This window comes from Heteronotia binoei, chromosome 1 (genome assembly GCF_032191835.1).
Source record: "Heteronotia binoei isolate CCM8104 ecotype False Entrance Well chromosome 1, APGP_CSIRO_Hbin_v1, whole genome shotgun sequence".
NCBI classification, from domain to species: Eukaryota; Metazoa; Chordata; class Lepidosauria; order Squamata; family Gekkonidae; genus Heteronotia; species Heteronotia binoei.
This window is the reverse complement of record NC_083223.1, coordinates 107,613,484-107,626,886: the sequence shown is the minus strand read 5'-3', so window position 1 is coordinate 107,626,886 and position 13,403 is coordinate 107,613,484. Positions and strand designations below refer to the sequence as shown.

At 45.0% G+C, this 13,403-nt stretch overlaps 1 protein-coding gene across 1 annotated transcript in view; it reads left to right on the top strand.

The window, feature by feature from the left end:
* The first annotated feature begins 11,607 nt into the window (after positions 1–11,607).
* Positions 11,608–13,403, top strand: part of MAN1A1 (mannosidase alpha class 1A member 1) — an 89,987-nt gene continuing 88,191 nt past the window's right edge. Inside the window, exon 1 of the mRNA XM_060238690.1 lies at positions 11,608–12,637. Within this exon, the coding sequence (XP_060094673.1) occupies positions 12,020–12,637 (618 nt within the window). The 5' untranslated portion in view covers positions 11,608–12,019. The remainder of the gene's footprint in view (positions 12,638–13,403) is intronic.

Sequence of the window (13,403 nt, the reverse complement as noted above, 5' to 3'; positions counted from 1 at the left end):
GGAAGAGGGAGGACCTCCACACCTGTGCATGGGACTGCTCCAGAGGGCCCTTTCACCACTCCATCCTCGGGGTTCAGTGGTACGAAGAAGAGGCCTCGCCTCTTCCCCGTGGCGGTCTCAGAGGTTGCCCCAGCAGAGGTGCCTGTAGGTGCTGGGACTGGGCAGAGGTCTGCTGCTCAGCCACTGGCTCCTCCAGCTGTTGTTGCTCAGCCTCAGCAGCAGGAGGAGGGGGAGCAAGAGCGGTCGCCTTTGGGGCTGGGGCTGAGTGACAGTTTTCTGTCTCGCAGCATCACTCCAAGGACGTGGAAGGTTATGGCGGAGCTGGAGGAGACCGTGGCCTCCGACCAACCCACTTCTCCGGTTCCTCTGGACTCCAGCAGGCCTTCTGGGGATGGACAAGAGGAGATGCCACCAAAGGAGGTGGAGGAGGAAGAGATGGAGAGGCACACCCAGGTGCCACCATCTCCACACTCTCCTCCCCAATGGCCATCTCCTCCTGCCACCCCAAGGCACAGTGTGTCTTCCCCGAGCCCCTCACAGGAGGCAGCTCCAGTGACCCCACCTTCCCGTAAGCATGGGCACCCATTCTCCTCCGATGTCTGGAAGCGCTTCCAGATCACGGAGAATCCCCAGTTTACGCAGTGCCAGCTTTGTAGGGACCGCATCAGTCATGGGAGGGATCTTGCCCATCTCTTGACTGCGGGGATGCGGAACCACTTGAAGAAGCACCATGCGGCAGAGCTTCTTCGAGGGGAGAGACAGGCTGCCGGTGGGGTGCCCAAGCTGGTCACGCCACCCAGCATGGAGTTGGATCCTCCTGCTGCATTCACCTCCAGAGCTCTCCCAGGGAGTTCCGTGGTAAGGAGGGAGTGCCAGGCAACTGTGACCGAGATGCTTGGTGGGGGTGGCTTTAGCATGCCAACAAGGGCGGTGAGGAAGCGCCTTAGTGCAGAGATCACTTGGCATATTGCCAAGATGATCGCCGAGGGACATCCCTTCTTTTTAGTGGATAGTAATGGCTTGCGGGGGATGCTCCATAAATTTGCCCCCTGGTACAAGGTTCCCTGCTGCACCACGATGAGCGGGAGCATTGTGCCAAAATTTTTCAGGGCAATGAAGTCTGTGGTGAGGGAGCATTTGTCCCATGCTGCCAGGGCAACTGTTCACCTCAGATTTGTAGACTCCACACAATTCGCATGGAGGGTATCTGTCCCTGACTGCACACTGGTGGCAAGCCAAGGAGGTGGGTGGGGGTGGTGGAAGCGACAGGCAGGGTCAGGGCCCCCAGGCCGGCTATCGCAAGGCCTTGCTGCATGCCGAACCAATCGACAGGCCGCACATGGGGGACAACATCAGTGCCATCATCACTAGGTTGATAGAGGAATGGGTAGGCAGTGGGGTCACTGCAGGCTTCATGGTGACAGATGATGGCATGAACATGATCATGATGACCGAGCATGTGGGCATTACACACATTCCCACCTGATCCACAACATGGTGATGGATGCCTTGGGTCAGTCATCCGAAAGGGATGATTACATCACGGCAACTCACGAGTGTTGGCTTCTGCTCCAGAAATGCTGACACATGGTAAATCACTTCTCCCACAGCAATACAGATGCTCGTTTGCTGGAGGAGAAACGAGCGCTGATCAGCTTGCCAGATCACCACTTGATGGGGGATGTAAGCACTCACTGGAACTCCATCTGTGCCATGCTGGAGCACTTGGTGGAGCTGAGAGCAGACCTAAATGCCCTGATCAATGAGAGCAGGGTCATTTCAGAGGAAAGCCAGCTCAACCTCTTGTGCCCACCGACAAGCGTTGAGAGCGAGCGCATTTTTTCCCATGTGGGCGACATTGTCAGTCCGCATTGTGCAAGCCTCAGTCCCGACACAGTGGCAATGCTGGTCTTCTTAAAAGTCAATATGCCATTGTTCAGCTGCCCAGACGTGGACTCTGAGGGTGTACGAAGTGAGCACCTGGTTGTGCCTGAATCCACTCTCAGTCTGGTCTGAGAAGTCAGGGAAACGCTCCTCTCTAAAATAAAAGTAGAGAGAGCCCAGAAGGAGTCCCAGCCCAGAGCCCAGTAATTGGTCAATTGATTGGCAGGAAAATGGCCCAGCCCCAACATTTCTCCCATCATGCTGCCTGCCTGATTCAAAAAGAATGCTGCATGAAGTCAGCGCAGAGCTGTAAAAGAAAATTTTCCCAATCCCCAAGTCATCATAGCCAATAAAATTTTTGAAAGGGCTAAGAAAAACCAGCAGCTCCAGTCAGAGTGCCATAATGGTTAAGTGTATGGATTGTTATCTTTTTTTGAACTGGTGTGATTCCCCACTCCTCTGCTGGCAGAACAGCTGCTGGAGTAGCCTTGTATCAGCCATGGCTCTCTGAGGTTTTTTTTTTTTTTAAGGGTGCCTTCTGTGAGAGCTCTCTCAGGACAACCCAGGGCATTTGCTGTGGGGTGGGGGGGGGAGAAGACATAAGGAAGACTGTGCGACTTGTTGTGTAAGCCGCTCTGAGACTCAGAGTGAAGGGCAGGAGGGAAATCCAATGTCTTGTTTCTTGTCCTCTATTTCTTCTTTTCCTTCTGTTTCTTCTTCATTGGAGGTGAAAGACGGGGTGGGGCTGTGATGAGGAGGACAGCCACACCTTGGCTAAAGTTCCCCTAGTGGGAAAGTGATGGCTGGTGTGTGTTGCTGCTGAGAGATAGGGAATGGTTCCCTCCCTCTCTGAGGCCCTGCCATACATCTCCCTCATTTGGTGTGCAACTCTGGCTCGCCTCCTCATGATGCACCCTGGGTAACGCCAAAGAGCCTAGACCAGCCAACCGTTCATTGCTCAAGGTAAGTCTGAATGTTTCATCTTGCTTTGTGTCAAATACAGATGTGGACCTAGGTGTGGTACACTGCTCCTGTTGTTTGAGAGTTGTGTTGTTTGGGGCAGGGCTGGAAAGCTGGCATCTGCAGATTGTGTGTTCTGTGGCAGGGACGCTGTCATCTGGATGAGAGACCCGGAACCAGCATGCTTGTTGTGCTTGGCCAGCTCTCCCTGCGATGTTTGGGGCAGGGCTGGAGAGCTGGCATCTGGGTTTGCTGCAGCCTAGTCTGCAGAGCAGACCTTGACTAGATTGTGTTTTGTGTGGCACTGATGTTGACAGCTGGGTTTATGTTGGTGCCAGGGTGCATACAGAGTAGATAGATGAATGTAGTGCACTGGGGTCCTATAGAGACTCTCTGATTTGAAGTTAGGTTTGGCTTAGGGTGCCCCAGGAATTGGACCCCCTGGTCCAAATTTTTTTTGGCCTTGTGGGTTTTGTGTGGGACAGTGCCCTGAAGCTGCACAGCAGTTTTGGGGGCTCTCCCCAAAACCCCCTGCTCCCAAAGCCACTTTTCCCACGATAATTACAGTGGGAGAAGTGGCTAATTGTTTTTTTCTCATCATTGGGAGCAGTGTACCTTTGGGGGTGCCCCCAGATATGTGTAGACTTTTTGGGCCATGGGGGTTGCTTGTGGGAGAGTTCCCTGCAGGTTCCCTGCAGTTTTGGGGGCTCTCCCTCAAACCCTCTTCTGGACAGAGCCACTTTCCCCACAACAATTATAGTGGAGGAAGTGGCTAATAGGGCTTTCCCCGGCAAAATGGGCCTTTGGGGGAGCCCACAGACCGGAACCCCCTGGCCCAATCTTTTTGAAACTTGGGGGTTTTGTAAGTGAGAGTCCCCTGCAGGTTCCCTGTAGTTTTGGGGGCTCTCCCCCAACCCGCCTGCCCCCCAGCAACCTTTGATTATACCCTATGTTGCCATTGAGTTCAATGGCCCATAGGGTATAATGGTGGGATGGGGCACCCTCTTTGGGTGCCCCTGGAATGGTACCCCCTAGCCCAATCTTTTTGGGGCTTGGGGATTTTGTAGGGGAGAATCCCCTGAAGGTCCCCTGCAAATTTGGGGGCTCTCGCTCAAACCTCCTCCCCTCCAGGCAGCTTCCAATATACCCTATTTTGCTATTGACTTCAATGGCCCATAGGGTATAATGGGAGCCGAATACCATATATATCCGAATATATTCAGATATATCCGAATAGCCTAATCAGTAATATCCAGAATAACGAAAATTTTATTTCAAAATATTTCCAAATCCAGATATTACCGAATTTTTTTTTTTTTGGTTGACGTCCCTAAGTCAGACGGTGTGCAGCAAACTAGCATAAAACATAATGAAGATGCAAAGACCAAACAGGAGCAACAATCTTAGTTTATATGCTCACCATTTGTTTGAATTTAGTTCTGGGGAAAAACATAGTGAAACAAATAAATATATAAAAATTGGAGATCGATGTGGAAATGTGTGCCTTTCTTAATTGTGGAATGCTGAGAGTATTTAACTGAGACCTGTTGTCATACTCCATTCATCTCCTCTCAAGCATGGAGGTAACTAATAGCATCCTTTTTTTTTTAAGGTGGGTGAAGTGTTGTACATTCCAATCTACCATTCCAAATTATATTACATTCTACTATTCATTGCATTGCAATCACTATTCCAATCTACTATTCAAAATAAGAAAATCTGACTCAGTCAGACTTGGATCTGAATAGGAATGGAATTTGTCTCTGGCACTGAGAATGACCTCTGGTGCATTTCCATCGTTGGGCATTATCTTTCTTATACACTTACGCGTTTTAGTTGCTTTGTATTCTACATCAGGGAGCATTACCAGAAATATCTCATTACCAGAAATAACTGCCTTTCCCTTTCAGGTATTCTATCAATCAGGGGCAGATGAAGGCTCACTGGTGCCCTAAGCACTGACCAATTTTGGTGGCCCCCTCCTTTCCACACTGACCCAGTCCATTTTAGTTGTTGACATGTCTGACCAGATATACAATGCAGGTTGCAGCAATACAAAAATTTATTCATATGATAACACAATATACTGTACAAACTAAGCCAAACTTGGGCTACATAAAGTTCTACAAAAATGCAATACATCTATTTTAATATTTCACAAGTTAAATGTATCAAAGTTCCAATATTCATGACCTGAAAGGCATTTTTCTACATTTCATTTTCGCAAAATCACTGATAACATCCTCAAAATTAATACTTCTCAGAATGTCTGCTTCAATTGTTAATATACACAGTGAGTCGAGTCTTTGTTGAAGCATATCTGATCTATTTGGGTTTTTTTACACATTTCAGTTGTGAGAAAGACCTCTCTGTTGTGCAGTTGGTGACCATTAATGTTAAAAATATTCTTAAGGCAATTTCAACATTTGGAAAGGCACTCTCTAGTTTGTCTTCTGTAATTGTGTCGCAAAGTTCCATGTGAGTGAAAGATGTTTTCTTGGTTGTTTTAAACTTATGAAGAATATATGAATGGAACTGCTGAAGCTCTGTAGACAAAGTGTTGTCCATGTCATCTGAATAAGCATCAATGAGTGTCTGACAAGTCTTTGAGTACCTTGCACTTTCTGATAATTGGGAATTAGCACCTTGTTGGGTAGCATTAGGAACATCTGTCAGTCAAGAGAATCTGTCTGCTATTTCAGTGTACACCTTTTGTCTCCTCCTTATTTCCATTTCTAACTTTTCAACAATTACATAAAAAGTGGAGATACGGAATTTGTCTCTGGCACTGAGAATGACCTCTAGTGCATTTCCATCACTGGGCATTATCTTTCTTGTGTTTTAACACTTTATTAATAACACATGGTTACAATATTTAATTATCTTTTTTTTCTTATACTAAACCATATGATATTTCACCCCCCCTCCCTCCAATATTGACTTCCCCGAAGTTATAAATTTGCATTTAATTCTAAAGGTACCACTAATCTATCAAAATATAATACTTTTGATTAATACTAAAAAATTGTCCAATGTCTTTTTACGTTCCACTCTTTCTCCATATATCCTTTGAATTTCTTCCACTCCTTTTTGAATAAGTCTAAGTCATAGTCTCTTAAAGTTTTAGTTAGTTTGTCCATCTCACACCGCGATAAAACTTTCACAATCCAATCCCATTTCTCTGGTATTGTTCCTTGTTTCCAAAGCTGCGCATACAATGTCCTAGCAGCTGAGAGCAAATACCAAATTAAAGTCCTATCTTCCTTTGGAAAATTTTCTAGTTGTAATCCAAGTAAAAAAGTCTCTGCAGTTTTCTTGAAGTCATAACCCAAAATTTTGGAGATTTCTTGTTGTATCATCTTCCAATACTCCTTCGCTTTTTCACAAGTCCACCACATGTGAAAGAAAGAACCTTCGTGTTTTCTATATTTCCAACATCTATCCGGCATTTTCTTACTCATCCTAGCCAGCTTTTTCGGAGTCATATACCACCTGTACATCATCTTAAAACAGTTCTCTTTGATACTCTGACAAGTTGAGATCTTCATCGAGTTCTTCCAAAGGTGCTCCCACGTATCCATTTGTATTTCTCTATTCACATTGATTGCCCATTTGACCATTTGAGACTTTACTACTACTTCTTCTGTAGACCATTTCCGTAATAATTTGTATACTTTCGATATTAATTTTTCATTATCTCCAAGCAGGACCCTTTCCAGTTCTGTTTGCTCGCGTCTAATTCCATCCATTTTAATATCATTTTCCATCAAGCTTTTAATTTGTTGCATTTGAAACCAGTCATATTTATTATTTAACTCTTCTGCAAATTTTAATTCAATTTTGTCTCCTTGAATCTTGAGCAGTTGATTATATGACAGCGCTCTTTCTTCATCAGATTCAGCTGTTATTTTTATTACTTCCGCTGGCACTATCCAAAGCGGTTTTCTCTCGTCGCCATATTTCTTATATTTTATCCAAGTGTTTAATAAACTATTTCTGATATAGTGGTGAGAGAAAAAACCGTCCATCTTATTCTTCCCATAACACAGATATGTGTGCCAGCCGAATTTATTCCCATGAGCTTCTAACCATAAAGGTTTTTTTATCTAACAGCATTATCCAATCTTTGATCCATGTCAAACAATCCGCATCATGATACAGTCTTAAGTACGGTAGCTGAAAACCACCTCTCTCTTTAGCATCTATTAAAATCTTCATCTTAATCCTTGGTTTTTTTCCCAGCCCATACAAAATCAGAAATTTTCCTTTGCCATTTGTTAAATTGTTTGATTTCCTTCACAATCGGGATAGTTTGGAACAAATACATTATTCTTGGCAAAATATTCATCTTAATTGCAGCTATCCTGCCCAATAAGGACAAGTTAAGTTTATTCCATTTCATCAAATCTTTGTCCATCTTACACCATAATTTTTCATAATTATTTTTGAACAGGTCAATATTCTTCATAGTTATTTCCACTCCAAGATACTTGACTTTGGTCGTGACCTCACAACCCGTCACCGTTTGCAATTCCTTAAGTCTATTTGGTTGCATATTTTTACATAAAAATTTCAATTTCTCTTTATTTATATATAGTCCTGCTAGCTCTCCATATTCTTTTATCTTAGCTAACAGCAACGATGACACTTGAATCGGATTCTCTATTATGAACACAATATCATCTGCAAAAGCTTTATATTTATAAGAGAATCCTCTGATTTTTAATCCTTCTATTTCATTGTCATTTTGTATTTGTTGTAATAAAATTTCAAGAGTCATTATAAACAACAATGGTGATCTATTTGGTCATTTTGTATTTGTTGTAATAAAATTTCAAGAGTCATTATAAACAACAATGGTGATAACGGACATCCTTGTCTTGTACCTTTGCTTACCTTCAACTCTTTTGTAAGATCTGCATTTATACACAGTTTTGCATATTGTTCCGTATATATTGCTTTCGTCATCTTTATAAAATGTTCCCCTAAATTTATTTTTTCCATTACTACAAACATAAAGTCCCAACTCAAATTATCAAAGGCTTTTTTTTTCTAACTTTTCAACGATAACATAAAAAGTGGAGATACGGAATTTGTCTCTGGCACTAGTGCATTTCCATCGCTGGGCATTATCTTTCTTATACACTTACGCGTTTGAGTTGCTTTGCATTCTACATCAGGGAGCATGTCCTTTGCAAGTGATTTGAATTTTTCAAACTCATCTCTTGATGTGTGCAACTGGTCTGCCAATGATGAATACAAATCTGCACTTGTTTGGAAGATCACATTTTCACTTTGAAGAACATGGCTATGAAACTTTTCTAAAGTTTCATTACAAAAATTCAGCATGAACACAAATTCCAGTTCTTGCATCTTGTTTGCAATATTCTTTGCCTCACTTCTAGTGTCACCTTTTTGCAACTGGTCATCTGATAAATCTTCCAAAGCTTCCAGAATCTTGAAGAAAGAGTTGATAATTGCTGCAGTTGCCACAGCATGTGCTTCCCATCTTCTGTCTGAAAGTGATTTCAACACTTTTTCATTTCCAATGCAATCTTTGCGAATTCTCCACTGAGCAGTTGAGGCTGAAAAGAATGTGTAGAGCAGCTGTACAGCGGAAAAGAAATCTACTACAACTTGACAGCAATCCACAGCACTTCGTCCAACTAAATTTAGTGAATGAGCTGCAGAGGGTACATAAATGGCAAACTGATTTGCATCCAAAAGTTTTTGCTGCGTACCATTGTAACATCCAGACATGTTGACAGCATCGTCGTATGACTGCCCTCTGCATTTAGCAAAATCCAATTTACAATCATCACATAAGTACTTCAACACCTGCGGTGCCATAGCTTCACCAGTGTGGTTTTGTAATTCCAAAAATGTGATAAATCGTTCAACTGGCTGTCCATCTTGCAAGTATCTGAGCACCATGCTCAGTTGGTCAAAATGTGAAAGATCAGGTGTTGGTTCCACAGACAGATTGAAGTACCCAGAAACATTAATTTTGTCAGTGATGATGGAGTACACTTTCTTTGCCATTAACTCAATAAGTTTCTTGCATATCATTTTGGACAGGTACGAAGGGTTGCCTTTTCCAGCATTGCCATACGGTGCTACGTGAGCAGCCAAGAATGGGTCAAACCCAGTTTGTAAGAAGAAATGTCAGCTTTCCTGTCTTGGCTACAACAGACAGATTATCAATTTGAGTAGCTCCAAATAACTCCCATTTTTGAGAGACCCAAATTTTTCCACGTTTCCTCAAGTGCCAATCCTTGTTCAGCCAGTGTGCAAATGACTGCTACAACACGCCAAAGCACATTCTCCCAGTAATTGAACTCCTCTTCAATTTGTTTTTCCAGTGGCTGTGTCAAGTCTAACCCTTGTTTCCGAATTAAAAATGCCAACATAGCATCTCGGTGAGTTGTACTTTTTTCATGGTTGTCAATTACAGCAGTGTTTCGCCAGTCACTGAATCCCTCATTTCTAGCAAAATATTTACAAATAGTTTACAAACAAAACAGTAAACTGATCCTTTTGAAGGATACAATAGCTACTCCAAAAAATATCTTCTGTGAACAGTATCTCTTTGGCTACCCACTGATGAAATTGCAACACGATTTGTCAAATGGCACATTGTGGTGCTGACATTCACTGGGTCCACAAGCAACCCAATAAGTAACATCATCACCATAAAATTCATCCCACAACCCTGGGTCCTTAGCTTTGTTCATTCCATCCTTGGACAGTTCTTTAAACTCCTTGGACAGTTCAAAAGCATTTCACATCTTGTTGTAGAAGTAGGTCCAAGTTGTGGCACTTCATCATGTGCAATGACATCATGAAAATCTGGGCTTGCACCAACACTGCCTGTTTCTGATGAAGGAGATAGATTTGATTCACTTCCTGTCTCTGAAGAGTGACACTGGTTTTGATCTGGATCATCCTTCTCTGCAGTGTGTAAGAAGAAATGTCAGCTTTCCAGTCTTGGCTACAACAGACAGATTCTTTTGCTCATTCTCTTTTGCATGTTTTCGCGTTTGTGCACCATTCAACTGAACACACTTCATCTTTGACGTTTACATGGGGCTGAAATTAAAAAGGGGCAGAGAGGGTCATTGAAATGACTGTCATGACAACTGAATTTGGCTCCATCATTTTACTTTTAAACGCATGCATTTTATTTTTAAATACAGCCTATGACACTGCACCTTGCTAACAAAAAATAGAAGATAACCCTAGGGTGCACCATGATCAATTTGCACTAGTTTTGGCTTTTTTTTTTTTTACAAATCTTCATTTTTTTTTTCTTTTCACCCTTTCCCCAACTTTGTGGTTCCCCCTTTGGCCCTGGTGCCCTAAGCACATGCTTAGTCTGCTTAATAGTTAATCCGCCCCTGCCATCAATAGAAGGAAGTGTGCACCCAGCCTGGATTGTGCACTCTCCCTTTTGTTATGCATGACTTTTGCAACTGCTCTGCATTTACATGGCACTTATTTCCTGCATCCCCCTCCCCTAATCACTTATATATTTATGGTCAGTTTCTATGTACCCTCCATGCATATGATGAAGAAAGCTGTGTTTTTCCAAACGTTCATGCTGCAATAAAATTTGTTAGTCTTAAAGGTGCTACTGGACTCTTTACTATTAAAAAGGCACAGCATCCCACCCACCCCCAGCTGTTGGCAACCTGTATAAACAGTTAGACCTAACGCTTCTTTATCAAGTTAATCCTTCTATCCGATTTTTCTTTTATGAGGTAGAAGCAAGAGAAAGACACAGGCATGGGACTAAGACTTCCTTCCCTGGTACTGGCAAACAGTAAGAAGGGACAGGAAAGGGAAAGAGTGTTTCAACACAGCTGCCTCTGTTTGGGCTTCTAATGTTCTGGAGAAATCAAAAGCTTACACAATTTTTTGTATCATTATGCAAGAGAGATTGGTTGGACTGGCCACCATCTCTACAGAACACAAAACAGCTTTCTCTCAACTTATTGCCCACTCTACAAGCCAAAACCACATAAAACAACATTCAGCACATTTATGCAGATTAATATCCTAGTGCAATCTCAAAAAAAGTTTGAAAAAACTTGATAAGGTGCCTATTGTTATTTTTATGTTGCTCATTTCAAATTGGGGAGAGGTTATTCTATACTTTTTAAACTATTAAAGGAATATAGGTGTGTGGCCAAGACAGTTTCCTAGGGCATAAAAAACCTTTCAACCAGCATTGAAGATGAAGGCTGAAATATGAGTTTTATAAGTATTCAATCCACACCAATAATTTTACTAAGTATAAACAGCAAAAAGTCCCAAGGATGGGAGGAAATTACTAAAATATATCCCCATACATAGGTTTAAACACACTTAACGGTGCAAGCCAATACAGAAATTACAGTGTAAACAGCCAGCGTTTTCAGCTAGCTTGGACTGCAGTAACTGAGCATCGTACAACAGATGTGATTTCGAACGAACAAACCCTAAAACCCTTAAAACTTGGCTCCTAAGAGCACAGCAGTCCCGAGAGCGCTTCCTCTACCCGACCACACACCCAACAACTCCTCCCTCGCCTTTCCGTTCTTGCCAACGGTGAAAACCCTGCCGTCCCTCCCCCGGCTCTTCTTAGCATGCCCCGCCCCGCCCCTTCTCCTCCCAGCCCCGCCTACTGCGTGATTGGTCCAGTCCGCTACTTCTCCGTCAAGCGGGGCCTCCCCTTCGTTTTTCTACTCTCCAGAGCCTCCGAGCTGCTCTAGTTCCGCGCTGCGTGCTCCAGGGAGGCGTCGTGCGCGCGAGAGAAGAGCGGCGGCTTGGTTGAAGCGAGACCCAGCGCACCTACGGGCTTTCCTATGCATCGGCGGCGGTAGCGGCGTCTCCCGCTCTTCCTCTCTGCTGAGACGTCAACATGGGCAGCAGCTGACGGAGCTGGTGCCCCTATTCTGCGCTCACGGCTGGCAGCCGCCTCCCTCCAGCGCTCCCGAGGCTGGCCGGTCGCGAAACTTGGCTGCTGCCGCTGCCGAAGAAAAAAGTTTGGACCGCCGCTGGCCGGGCACGGGAAACGCGGGCTGGCACCGCCGCCGGCCCGGAGTGTGGCTGTGGCGGCTGCTAGGCAAAGGTGTGGCTGGGCCGCCCCGCTGCTGCCCCGTGGCCGGCGAGGCCCCGCAGGGGGCGCTGAGCCATGCCGGCAGGCAGCCTGTTGCCGCTCTTCAACAGCCCCGCCGGGCCTGGCGTTTCAGGCGCCTCTTTAAGCGGGGGCACCCTGGTCGGTGCGGGGGTGCGGAAGGTGTCCGGCCCCAGCGGAGCCTTCCGGCTGACGGAGAAGTTCGTGCTGCTGCTGGTCTTTAGCGCCTTTATCACGCTCTGTTTCGGGGCCATCTTCTTCCTGCCGGATTCCTCCAAGCTGCTCACCGGTGTTTTATTCCACTCCAACAGCCTCCAGCAACAGCCTCCGCCGCCTGCCGGGGGGGAAGTGCGGGCGCCGCAGCCGCCCATAGCGGGCAGCAGCAGCAGCAGCTATGGAGGTGCTGCTGAAGGGGAGGCGGCGGAGAACTTGGCCAGGATCCGCGAGGACCACGAGCGGGCTCTGCGGGAGGCCAAGGAGACCCTCCAGAAGCTGCCCGACGAGATCCGCAGGGACATAAACCAGGACAAAAGCAACTTTCTCCAGAACAGACCGGGCAGGAGGGAGGCGGGGGCTGCTGAGTTGCCTGACCTGCCTTTCCGCAAGCCCGTCGGAGCCGCGGGAAAGGAACCAGCAGACCCGCTAGTACGGCAGCAACGAGCGAAGATCAAAGAGGTTGGTGATTTTCACTTTCTTAGGCCGCCCGGTCACTTTAATGTCTTTTCTTCCCTCCCCGTTTTGTTTCTTCACTTGTATCACCTGCCCAACTCCTCCTGCTTTGCTTAGCAGTGACCTTCACGAACCCGTATTCTTTTCTGCAGTTCTTTCGCCGCTGCTTTTCTTGGGAGTGGCTCTATATAGTTAGGGTCGTGGTTGGCAAGGAGCGGAAACTTAAAAAGGAAGAGATAACGACACGTGTCACTATGCACATGGCTTTGCACTTCTGACAGCCAAGGTCTCTGTAGCACTGGGCTGTTTTTTTAGAAAAGCGGAACGATCCACCTCTGCCCTAGAGCTTTCTGCAAAACTGAAGTGTGAAGATAAATGACGGAAGTTCTGCCTCCCTACGGTTTTTTGTTTGTTTGTTTTTGAGAGTCACGATTCAGGGAAAGATAAGGGGAAGGAGGGTTTCCTGCTCTCGTGAAATACTCACAGAAGCAGTCACTGCAAGGTTGGGAAAATAGACTTTTAAATTTTTTGCCAGCAAAATCTTTCTTCGTCATATGCCAGAAGATATTTGTACACTTTTTATCCCCACCTCCCAGGAAATTCTTCTATGGAGTCTGATGCTGAAAGCATACTGGCACCAAACCATATTGAAACCTGTTGTTTAACTAAGTGAAACAGCACTACTACTAACTTTTCAAGTTGAACGACTGGACTTGTAAAGTTAGCAATTGTATTTCTTTGTTTTGAAACAGTAGTCATAAAATAGTTTCAT